The following is a 12,063-nucleotide window of genomic DNA, read 5'->3' on the forward strand; positions in this document are numbered from 1 at the left end:
ACGGCTTTCCTAGAAGTTAGTCATGCGTATTAATCAGTCGTCAACAGTGTACGTTTGTTAATATAGAATTGCGACATGCTTACACAATTGACACTAAGGCAATTTTTAAGGATTTTGTAACGTTTATTAACCCATGCAATATTAACTAGCTAATTTTTTTCAAAATTCTTAGCTCTGGGCGCTGTCTGATTGTAGGCACTTTCAGACTTTGTATGGGAAGATTGTAGGCACTTAGGTATGGGAAGACAAAAGGGTCAAAGCAAAAGGACCAAAGGTAATTTACAACCCTCTAACAGCGGAAGGGCAGCAGCATTTCTGTCTGAAACTCAGGGAATAACTGGCTTCGAATCCCTATCTGGAAATCTTGGATATGTTCCTATATTAAAATCATTAGAAGACGACACAGATGCCTCGGTTGATGCACAGTTTCGTGTTATTTTAAGTAAACTCACGAAAAAAGATGTAACCACAAAATTGAAAGCATTAAATGAATTTTCCGAATATTGTCAATCTTGTGAGGCAGGACAAGCAATCAGTATTCTTCCCTATTGGCCCAGAATTTACAATCGATTATGTGAATCCAGTGATCGAAGGGTAAGAGAAGCTAGTCATGTTGCATTTAAATCTTTATTAAGTACTGTCGGAAAGGAAATAGCTCCTCATTTAAAAAATGTCATGGGTCTTTGGTGGATTTCAAGATGCGATCCTTATTCTCCTGCATTAATGGCAGCTAATGATGCTTTTTCACAGGCCTTTCCAACCGAAGAAAAACAAGTAAAAGTAGTTTTGTTTTGCTATCAAGAAATTTTAAATACAATCTATTCTTATGTGTTCATGAACACTAAATCCCAACCTTCTTTGAATGCAAATGATCAAAAGTCATTAAGCGCAACTGATCGTGAACATAATGATGAACGAATAATTACATCCAGTTTAAATAGTTTTGCTTTATTTGTTAATGTACTGAAATTAAATAAAAGCAATGTAATAAGTGAAATCAATACTGAGCTTGGAAAATTTTTAGCAAATCAAAAGTTTTGGAAGTTGTCTAAACATAAATCTCCAAGTGTTAGAGCTGCATTTTATAGCACTCTGTCATCTATGTGTGTCAGTAACCCAGACCTACTAAATGACCACTTACCTTATATATGCAAATGTGTTTTAAATAAACTTGACGATCCACATTACCAGGTTTGCAAAGTTCTCTGGGAAACTTCTAATAACTTAACCAAGGTTTTTCCAGATTGGCACACCCATGTCGATATTAGAAAGGGATTTCTCCCCCAGTTGTGGAATGCTTTAAAATCTGGATTTCATGGAAATGCAAAAATTGTGTCCCCCTATGTGCTTCCATTGATAAAACAGTTTCCACCTTCCTTAGCAGTCTTACCAGTATACCAAGAGCTTTTTAAATGTCTTCAGCAAGGGTTGGAAAATGAAAGAACCCAAAAAAGTGCTGGAGAAACAAAAGCAATTGTGACTACAATAGTTGAATGCATGCAATTTGTGTTACAACAAACCATAGAAACCTGTGAAGATCCTGATTGGAATATCATTGATTTGGTGATAGAAAAACAACTGCTTCCTCTGTTAGAAAATTCCATTCAAGAAAAAAGTTATTTAACTGTCCCTCTGCATCAACTTATTGTTTCCACTCTGCAAATGTTTTCAAACAAGGCTTTGTTATCCAGCAGCACTGCAAACAGCTTCCAAAAAATTTGTGTTATGATTTGGGATAAATGTTTTTTAATTGGTCAAGCAATTGTATTGCAATACGAAGAAAAGAAAATCGGGCCAGAAAAAATTAAAAGCCTTCTGGGGTTTTTAAAAATTGCAAGAGGCACTGGGTTAAATACCAATAAAAAATTAAAACCCTATGTACAATTTGCAGAACCAGGATTTATACCTTCCAAACCCAAGGCCATTACTACACAATACCAAAATAAGGAATATGAAGAAAAACTAAACACCGTAGTCAAAAATTTAATATTAGAAATTTTTAAAATAGATTTACAACCTGCCAACAAAGTCATTCTACTAAATAAGTTTCTCTCTACATTCTCATCTGTTGATTTAATTAAATTAGTAGTGCAAGATCTTCATGTGGACTACAAGAGTGATGATGTAGCTTTATTTTTTCTTGAAAATGATATTGCACATCTTATTAAATTGTTAACCGAAAATGACAAAGATAATACTGAAGCACAAGAATCTATCCCAAATCTGCTGTATGAGTGTTTAAAAATATGCACCAAGAATGCTCAACCATTTTTAGATAACATTTTGAACCACCCTGACAAATATAATGTTGACATAAAAGCTTGCATTCAATTAACCCAACATCTTATTGACAATGCCGTTGCATGTGATGTGTGGTATTTAGATTGGTTTAAAACAGAAGAAAATTCTTTTGGAAAATTTTTAGAACGCCTTACTAATGACTACATAGAAAATTATGCTTACACAGAATTATTACAAACAGCTATGACATCAAAATGCTGTGACAACTCATCTTCCCTTCTTCATCCTAATTCAATTATTTCGATATTGGTTGGCTTAGAAAAGATTTCAACAAAACTAGATGCTGGTTTTTTGGTAAAAATTAATTCAATATGTTTTTCTACCTTTTCTAACTATTCAAGTAACTTGTCATTTATCAAAGAAACAAAACCCATTTTAATTAGTCTATTGACTCATTTACTAACTGTTGTTTCTGATATGGAGGTTGGTTTAGAGGGTTTACAGCAAATTTTGAACACCCTTTTAAATATCGAAGATGCTGTAATGGAAGTGCAAGATATATTAATGAGTTGTGCTCACACATTACGCACCATTCTTTTATCCTCAGTGTCTTTTAACATTAATCTCGTTACGACATTTTTAACCGAGCTGCTTGATCAGTCTTTAGATTTTGTGGTCCAGTGGTTCAATGCTTTTATACCAGATCAAACTTCTTGGTTAAGCTATCGACCATCAAAAACTGCATCAACTTGGTTCGACACTCAATCGGTTGTTAACTGTGATGTTATATGTTTTGATAATAAAGTGTTGTCTTCTGACCACGAAGCAAAACCGGAATATCTTAATATGTCTGTATGTTTGACACAGTTAATTAGTTCCATCGAAAACTTAGTTTCAACTTCTAACCCCGAAGTTTTGGTGCAATTGCTTGATTTGGATAAAGTAAAAATATTATTTGTGGAATACTTTTTAGCAAAGGCTAATTCACCAAATATGAATTCAACCAGTAATATGTGGTATTTAAATTATACACACTTTGTAAAAATACTTGCTGCGGATATTGTAAGGCAATCAGCTTCCATTGGGCATGGATGGTGCTTGTGCTTTAACGAAGTTTTGCAAGATGTGGGAACAAAACAGGTGTCTGAAGTATTTTTACAAGAGATTGTTACTGAAAAAACTACCCTGACCGAGGCTTTATGCAACACATTAATTACATTTGTCAACTTCTGCGAAGATCCGGAAATCTTGTCTAAGGTATTGGAGTGGACAACAAATATGGTGTTGGAATGTCAGAGTCAATTTATGGAAAACTTGGAAGATGAATCTAATTCGGTTAAATTTAACGACTATTCTTTGTGTTTGTTTTTATTATCCAAGCTGCTTGAAAAAATCAACTTGTTAGATCCTGATGCCCTTGTTATAATTTGCAGTGAGGTTGTAAAAAACTTGCTTGAACTACGAAGTTCCTCAGGAAATAAAGTGTTTTTATTCGATGTCGATCTATCCCAATCTGATAACTCAATGATTTTGTTCAATGTCTTTTTAACTAAATTTCTACAAAGTGTACTCGTATTTCGACCACAAATTTTTGAAAAAGAAGGATGGGATTTTACTCAAATTTGTTTAGTTTCATATTTGGAAAGTTTATCGCACACTCCATCTATTTCTACTTGGCAACAGTTAACTTTCCTAAATGCTACATGTTCACTAATGGTTGCTTTATCTGGCTACTTATCCTCTACTGAGGCAATAAATGATCCACTTCTGCCTAGTTCTTTAACAAACGAATGGAAGGAATTTTTTGAGCCTGCTGCCCACTCGGAATTAGTTTACATATTTGTGCAACTGCGAGATCATACCCATAATGCCATTGATGTTATCCTTCCAACTTTGAAGAAATGTTTTATAAACATTGCAACTGAAACTTTGGTTTCTGTATCAACAAGATTGACTCCATATCTAGTGCCAGATTCCCAAATTTCTGATGCTGTTCAATCCCTTATTTACAACTTTAGTGTTATGCTCGTTCCAGGTCCAAATGGTTCATCAGATAGACAAGTTATTGCATATAATTTACTAAAAAAAATCAAAGAAGTGGTGTACAAAAAGGATGGCTCTGAAGATTATATTTTTGATATCAAAATACCTTTAAAATTGAAAGATATAGTGCAACTGCTGACAAGTGCAATGGATGAAATTATAACTTTTGTTCCATCAAAGAAACAACATGTTAAGACAAAACCTAGTGATGTGGATTCTTCGAGTGAGGAGAACACTGATTCTGATGAAGAACTTCCTTTAAGTCCTGCACCACTTTCTCCTGTTCATGAGCACCTTCCAACTCCCGAAAATATAGGTAAGAAACATTTAATGTTATAATATATTAATAAAAGACCAATTTTATATTTTGTTTAGGTTTTTTTAAACTAGCAAATTGCCTTTAATTTTTTTAAACAAAATTTAATTTTTTTAAATATAAAAATGTTTTTCAGGTGCTGCAATTGGATACATGTTTGCATGGAGGTTAATTTTGGGACTACTTCAACACATTCCATCAAACAGAAGATCTGGTTATATTTCAACATTCAACGACGCCTCCTTTCTCTCAATTCAGAACACTTTACTGCCAAAACTGGTTAAACTGTTACCAAAAATACCACTGTTTTTTAAAACTAATAACGAAGGTAAAACCAGAAAGTTGAATATGTTTGAAACAAACTTAGAAGTTGAAGGATCGAAGGCAGATTTCCTCACTGTGCAACATCTTGCTTGTTTATTATACAATGATTTATTAAAAAATACTCCTGCAATTGTAAGAACCTGGTTTAATAACCTTACCAAGCTTGCCCGTGCAGAAATAGACGACTACACTTCTGCATATGTGACACCTGGCTTATGCAAAAAAGAACTGAGTATTGTATCTCAAGCAAAACACTCTGAAGGTCTGTTAGTAAAGGCAAGACCAAGTACAAGAGAAGTTGTGGCAACGTATGAAGTATCCGATGCCGATTTCGAGATTTCTGTTCATCTATCTTTAAATCATCCATTGACCCCAGTCCAAGTGAATACAGTGCGTCGGATCGGTGTTGCTGCCTCCCAGTGGAGATATTGGATTTTACAAATGACAATGCTGTTACAGCATCAGAACGGCAGCATCCTTGATGCCTTGCTTTTATGGAAAGAAAAAGTGGACAAGAGGTTGGATGGGTTGGAGGAATGTATGATATGTTTTTCTGTTGTACATGGGAGCAACACCCAATCACTGCCCAAATTAGAATGCAAGACTTGTCACAAGAAATATCATGCCGAATGCCTTTACAAGTGGTTTGATACTAGCAACCAATCTACATGTCCACTTTGTAGAACACCAATGATGTTTAAATAATTTTTTTTGTTGTGAAATAATGTTTAATTGCATATAATCCATTCTATAGACATATTTATAACGGTTTTAAAAATAAATTGTAATACCGTTTAAATCCTAAAAATTACTTTTAAAATCATAAACTTGCTACTTTAGTGTACTACTAAGAATTCATGCAGAATAAGATATTAAAACAATATTAATTTAAAAATCAAATATATATATTTTTTTTAACTTTACTAAAAATCGTTTACTTCATTTTACATTTTAACTTGCTTACATAGGAATTATTTGTGTTTTTCCCCTAAAAGTTTCATAATTAACTATGTAATTTTTTACTAATTTTAACAGTTTTCAGATTTGTGGTATATACAAATTTTGTTAATTGATTGAACGTTGAAAAATTTGGGCCTGGTGTCTTTGTTAATTTTGTTCGGGTTTTAAAATTGTTGCAATAAACAACTTCTAGTTAAAAAAAGTTATAGTTAAAACTATTTCGGAACAAGATTGTAGTTTTGATGCATTATTAGGAAACTTAACTTAATCATACTGTACTTTTAATAGCTTAAGACTAAAGTCTATGCAGTTCTTTATCTTGGACTTGAACTAAAACAAAGACAAAAATGAAATTTGTTTTCAATTTATTGTAACAATTACTTTCCAAGTCGTTTGTCACGCTCCTCAGCAATTGACAACCTGATTCCTTTTCCTCTTGGGAGAGAAATCATTGGCTTGTTTGCCTGAAAACAGACAAAATTCAACAGTGTTTAAAAAAATCATAAATCAAATAATCAAAAAGTACAATACATATTAATTTATATATATATATGTAAACAAACAACAGTAGCATATACATGCACTGCAGTTAAAAAATACTATCATAATTATATCTAAATAATAGTGGGCAAAATTTTACCTGTCCGATAATGAAGACGTTAGACAATCTGGTGGCGAAAGTGTGACCAATACTGTCCTTGACGTGAACGATATCGAATGATCCAGGATGACGTTCTCTGTGCATCACAGTTCCAACTCGACCCAAGTTGTGACCTCCTGTGATCATGCACATTTGCCCTGAATATAAAAAATATACTTTTGAGTAAAAGTTTGACAATAAACAATAAGTAAAGTACACCACTGGATTAAGTAAGTGGACGTTAGGTTTAGTTCATGCCACGAAGTAAGTTCTTCCCCTAGCAGTAAAAATAGTTAGAAGGGAAATATCTTTGTTAAATACCAGTTCTCAGAACTTTATGGTTATCATTAGTTTTCAAAAACACGGACAAAGTAAAACTCATCATTGACACTGGTACAATATTTAAAAATCAATAAACTGTATATTATAAGTTAAGCGTGTACAAAACAGTTCTTATACTACAAACAACCTTTTAGTAATGCAATCAGGGTGTTATATTAGTTACTTGTTTGACTTAAATTATGCTTACCATTGTCGAATTTCACATGTCCAGTGATTTTACCAGTTGCAATATCAACAATGGCCGAGTCATTTACATGGATGTCTGGGTTGGGATAACGGATCGTTCTTGCATCGTGAGTGACAAGGTAGGGAATTCCCCGTTGTGCAGTTCCAATCTTCTTAACTTTGCAAAGCTTGTACTAAAATTTTTAAAAATACCAAATTGTGCATCACTTAAATTTTTTATAACTATCATAGGTAATAAATTTTAAAGACAAGTGAATAATCAAAAAATTTTGAATCTTAAAATTAATAATTTCTACCTTTGCTTCATCATTTGTAATTCTGTGAACAGCAAATCTTCCTTTAACATCGTAGATTAAACGAAAGTTTTCTCCAGTTTTTTCGATGCTAATCACATCTTAATTAAACGGTGTTGTTAGTATTATATATTATGATAAAATAGTTTTAGTCCCACAAAAAAGAAAGCTTTTTAATTTATTTCAGAACTTCAATTGTTATCAGGTTTCAAAAACACGGACCTGAAGTTTTACTCATCATAAAAAATGTCACAAAATATTAAATTAAAAACACTACTGCTTTATATTTTTTTTAAAATAAACTTATACATTCAAAAAGAACATACCCATAAATCCAGCTGGGTAAGTGGTATCAGTTCGGACTTTGCCGTCAACTTTGACCAATCTCTGCATAAGAATCTTTTTAGTTTCGACCAATGTCAAAGCGTAGTGAAGTCGGTTACGCAAAAAAAGACAAAGAGGAAGACATTCTCTTAACTTGTGTGGTCCAGTGGAAGGACGAGGTGCCTGTATTAAGAAATAATCCATATTGTATGAGAAAAAAATAAACTAGTATATTCTGATAGTAATCATCTTTCTTAAAAAGATATGATATTTACACAAACATAAACTATAATTTAAATAGATAGTTTCAGAACTTCAATTGTTATCAGGATTCAAAAACACGGACCTGAAGGTAAGCTCATCATCAACTCCAATTATACATATGGGCAATATGAAACACACATGTTTTACATAAATTCGACCAAAAAACTCAAAAAATATTAAAATAACTTACAAATACACCAGTGAGTTTATCCAGCATCCAATGTTTGGGCGCGTTTAAGCGCTTCAGATGCTTTTTCGGTCCCCGAGCCTAAAAAAAACGAAAAAAGTCTGAACTAAAAAAAGTATTTTTAAACCATATCTAATCACAACCGTAACTATTAATCGAAACATATTTACAAAAAGGAAACTTTGATTATTACCATAAACTTTAGTACTGTTTTTAACAAATATAAAGTTAATTAAATACCAAATTTACAATAACCGATTTATACAGATTAACATAAAGTACACACCATCTTGGTTTCGTAAAAAGGACCAGCAAGAGTTTTATTTTGAGAGACACCACGTGGTAATTCGTGTCTAAATATCTTTAGAAAATCTTACATAGAGATCATATTAAATTTAAATTTTTTTAAAATTGTTAAATTTAAAATTTTAGTATTTTTAATTTTATTTTTAAATAAACACAGTATTTAAAACAACATTGTTTGTTAGTTACATCATAGATATTACATTAATGTAATATCTATGGTTACATTTAATAAAAACACATTTATAATAAAAATATGTAAAAGCTTATAATATATGGATTTTCACATAAGAAAGGAAGTCAAAAAGCATGTTTTTTCCACAATTTTTAATTAGAAATCATTAATCTTGATAAAATAAAACTAATATTTAATTTAACCTGAGTTTGCAATTTAACACTGACTAAATTAATAAACTAGTAAAGTATCTACCATTTGTGACGTATATTATGAGATCACTACTTTATTCATCAGCTGATTACGTTTTCTTTTGTTATTGTTTTTGTAAGCTCTTCGTAATTATATTATCTTCGTTATTTCAGAATAAACAATATTTTAGATTGCAAAACTTCAAGCCGTTAAGGTCTAGAAAGCAGCAACCCATTGTCGAATATACAAACTAAATACTGAGTGAATGCGATAATAAATATGGCGTTATTTAACTCAAACCTAACAACAAGTATTTCTGGTTGGTTTTCAAACACGTTTCAACCAAAACCAGAAGATGAAAACGAGGTGACAGAAAACAAAGATATTGAAGAAACAAAAGAGGTATTGTATTTTAAATAAAATCTAATGTTGTTGGTTGTTTTGTTTATGTTATCTAAAATAAAAATGTTTTGCGTCAGGAAAAACTCACTACAAGTGACAACCAACCGGATGATGATTCCCATCCAGAAAAGGAACAAGTGAAAGAAGAGGAAAGTAATGAATCTGGAGAAATGAATAAATCAGTGCTTGACTTAAATGCTGACGAAGTTCAAAAGAAATTGACGGAAGAAACCCAAAAGATGGTAACTTCAGCTAAGCTGTTTGGAAGTAAGTCTAAAATGAATTATTTAAAAACAACATATTTTGTAAAAGGTTTTGTTTAATTAGATTAAGATTTAGAGTTAAAGTTTATATTTAAAATTTCTTAACCTAAGTTTTATTGTTTAGATTATTTGTTTGGAGTAGCAACTGAAGCATCAAAAAAGGTCTCATCAACTGTAAATGAAACTGCAATAAATCTCAAAAAAACAATGGAAGAACAGGTGAAATGATATTTTATATTTAACCAACATTTTTGGTTTATAACTCTGTACCACCCACTTATTTAAATTAGTTTATTGATTTTTATTTATACTTTAAACTTCATGTAAATTAACATTTAGACTATTTTGGGGGATTTAAATAGGGAGCAGCAAGAGTTCATTGAAAAAAAGCGTGAAAAAGAAGGTAACATTTTGCTTTTGATTTTCAAATAGATCCCCAATTTTCTTATTTTTTTTTTAATTTTAACTTTGTTTCAGGTCATGGAGCTGTTCCACCATGGTATGGATATAAAGAGGAAGAAACTATGAAGCTACAAATATTAGCTCTATCCACAGTAAGAACACTATACTGTTGATATTTATTTAGCTATAAATTTTGTTTTTTTAAATTTATAAATACATTATTTCCTTTCTTAATTTTAAGTAAGTCTTATTTAAATTTGTGTCATATTGTGTTATAGGATTCACGAAATTTTCTCAGAAGCCCACCATCTGGTGTTCAGTTTAACTTTGAGTTTGATCAAATGTTCCCGGTTGCTCTGGCAACTTTAAAGGAAGATGACAACTTGAAAAAGATGAGATTTAAACTTGTTCCCACAAAGTATGTATTTAAAATCTGTTTTAATTTTTAATATTGGTAAGTCGAAATTTTAGCTAACAATTTTTACTAATTTGCAGTTAGTTAATAGACTTTTCAAAGACCCTAATATTGTTTAGTCATCAAAACTACATGTAACAGTTTAGCCTACACTTTATCTCATTTCCGGTATGATTCTAATAGTGTCACTATAAGACTTAAATAAAGCTTTGTGTTTATGTGTACACAAATATGGTATTACATATCATAACATATACATTGTCAACTTAGTTTTTTAAAATAAATGTAATCGTATTTTTTTAGTAACTCAATTTAACCTTAATGTTGGTTTGTTATTTTTTTTTGTTAAATTACAAAACTTCATATTTTTTTGCAATAATTAACTAAAATATTAAATGCCATTTTTTTAGGATTAAGGAAGAACAATTCTGGCACAATTATTTCTACCGTGTTTCTCTTATTAAACAATCAGCCCAACTCTCCACCTTATCAGAGATGAACAAGATGGGTTCTGACAATGGATCAACTTCCTCTGCCTCCTCTATAGTAATGGTTGGAAGCACAGCTGTTGGGACAACTTTAAGCAGATCTGATAGCGCAAAGTCCTTGACTCGGTATGTGCTTTGTTTTTTTAGTTCTCAAGCTGTTAAATTCTCAATAGGCATGCATTTATTTGGTGGTACTTGGTACTGTGCACAGTTAAACTTATAAAATATATTGTTTTTAAAGTTTATTTTTAAAGTTTTTTTTTTTGAACAGAAATGATCAGGAATCTAAGACAAAGGAGAATACAGAAATTAACAATACTGACATTGACCAAGATGTGAGCATAAATACCAGATATTTTAAAATAACAGCATAAACTTCATTTATAAATTATTTTCCTGTTTTTTATATCCAGGACCTACCAGCTGAATTTGCTTCTGATGCATTTGACCCTTCAACTTTGAACCCTGATGACCTCGAGCGTGAAATGAGAGAACTTGGAATGGATGGAAATGAGGAACCTGGTGGGGAAATCCCTGAGTGGGAACAGGAATTGCAAAAAGAACTACAGGTTGTCCTTTTCCTAATTTATCTTGTTGTTGATTTTTTAATAATGATTTGTTCGAAATAATTTTTTTTTTGTTTCTTTTCTAGGAATATGAGGTAGTTGATGAGCAAGGCAAAAATGAAATGTGGGAAAAAGAGATTGATGACATGTTGACAACAGGAGAAGCCTCATAATTATTCACTTTCCCTTACACTACAATACATCTACCCTATCTCTTAAACTAGATTGTTTTATTTGCTCAGTATATGGACCAAACAGCTTTCATTTAAATTTGGTGGCTTGCAAAGGAATATACAAATAATGCACATGTTTTTTTGAGATTTGTTGTGTTCCCTTTTACATGATTATCAATTGACTAAAATAGGTCTGCATTTTTTACATTACAGAAAAAGTATTATTATATCTAAGTTTTTTTGAATTTTATTCGGTAATTTAACAGAGTTCTAAAAGTTTCACACAAATTTTAGTAGAAAGTGTGGTGTGTTTTGCTTATCATTTGTATTACAATCTAAACCATCATCTAGTACAACTATTAGCATACTCCGTGTGTAAATTAGCTTTTCATTGGATGTTGTGATATATAAATAGATGGCATATTAAAATATTTAGTGAAGTTATTTGTTGCAGTTTAGTTTATGTTTTACATTTTCGTTTGTCCTTTACGTGTAATGTTGCTGACATTGTATGGTGTACAATAATAAACCTAGAATTACATAGCGCACTTACACAAAGGAGAT

General features: G+C 31.5%; 3 protein-coding genes and 3 non-coding genes across 7 annotated transcripts; 2 read left to right on the plus strand and 4 right to left on the minus strand.

The window, feature by feature from the left end:
• Nucleotides 1–88: 88 nt before the first annotated feature.
• On the plus strand, nucleotides 89–6,040 carry LOC145740710 (E3 ubiquitin-protein ligase listerin-like). The gene is made up of 2 exons (XM_082558540.1): nucleotides 89–4,600; nucleotides 4,737–6,040. The coding sequence occupies exons 1-2, from the start codon at nucleotides 238–240 to the stop codon at nucleotides 5,627–5,629; spliced, it is 5,256 nt and encodes a 1,751-aa protein (XP_082414666.1). The 5' UTR covers nucleotides 89–237; the 3' UTR covers nucleotides 5,630–6,040.
• A 192-nt stretch (nucleotides 6,041–6,232) lies between these two features.
• On the minus strand, nucleotides 6,233–8,464 carry LOC145740711 (small ribosomal subunit protein eS4-like). 2 transcript variants are annotated; one of them, XM_082558541.1, is made up of 7 exons: nucleotides 8,407–8,464; nucleotides 8,124–8,201; nucleotides 7,672–7,852; nucleotides 7,349–7,446; nucleotides 7,054–7,225; nucleotides 6,525–6,682; nucleotides 6,233–6,348 (listed from the first exon to the last, which is right to left on the minus strand). In XM_082558541.1, the coding sequence occupies exons 1-7, from the start codon at nucleotides 8,407–8,409 to the stop codon at nucleotides 6,262–6,264; spliced, it is 777 nt and encodes a 258-aa protein (XP_082414667.1). In that variant the 5' UTR covers nucleotides 8,410–8,464; the 3' UTR covers nucleotides 6,233–6,261. The 2 variants fall into 2 exon arrangements, with proteins under 2 accessions (XP_082414667.1, XP_082414668.1); XM_082558542.1 differs by lacking the exon at nucleotides 8,407–8,464 and adding an exon at nucleotides 8,314–8,336.
• Nucleotides 6,848–6,914, minus strand: LOC145740806 (small nucleolar RNA SNORD18). Its single transcript, XR_014280916.1, has one exon. It is a non-coding gene; the product is annotated as a small nucleolar RNA SNORD18 (small nucleolar RNA).
• LOC145740804 (small nucleolar RNA SNORD18) lies at nucleotides 7,525–7,591 on the minus strand. Its single transcript, XR_014280914.1, has one exon. It is a non-coding gene; the product is annotated as a small nucleolar RNA SNORD18 (small nucleolar RNA).
• LOC145740805 (small nucleolar RNA SNORD18) lies at nucleotides 7,973–8,039 on the minus strand. The gene has a single exon (XR_014280915.1). It is a non-coding gene; the product is annotated as a small nucleolar RNA SNORD18 (small nucleolar RNA).
• Nucleotides 8,465–8,889: 425 nt separating the features above from the next.
• LOC145751387 (synapse-associated protein 1-like) lies at nucleotides 8,890–12,045 on the plus strand. Its single transcript, XM_082567522.1, has 10 exons — nucleotides 8,890–9,192; nucleotides 9,270–9,459; nucleotides 9,580–9,674; nucleotides 9,795–9,858; nucleotides 9,933–10,009; nucleotides 10,136–10,275; nucleotides 10,683–10,886; nucleotides 11,032–11,095; nucleotides 11,174–11,329; nucleotides 11,413–12,045. The coding sequence occupies exons 1-10, from the start codon at nucleotides 9,070–9,072 to the stop codon at nucleotides 11,497–11,499; spliced, it is 1,200 nt and encodes a 399-aa protein (XP_082423648.1). The 5' UTR covers nucleotides 8,890–9,069; the 3' UTR covers nucleotides 11,500–12,045.
• Nucleotides 12,046–12,063: the final 18 nt, after the last annotated feature.

This window comes from Corella eumyota, chromosome 1, assembly GCF_963082875.1.
Source record: "Corella eumyota chromosome 1, kaCorEumy4.1, whole genome shotgun sequence".
Classification (NCBI taxonomy): Eukaryota; Metazoa; Chordata; class Ascidiacea; order Phlebobranchia; family Corellidae; genus Corella; species Corella eumyota.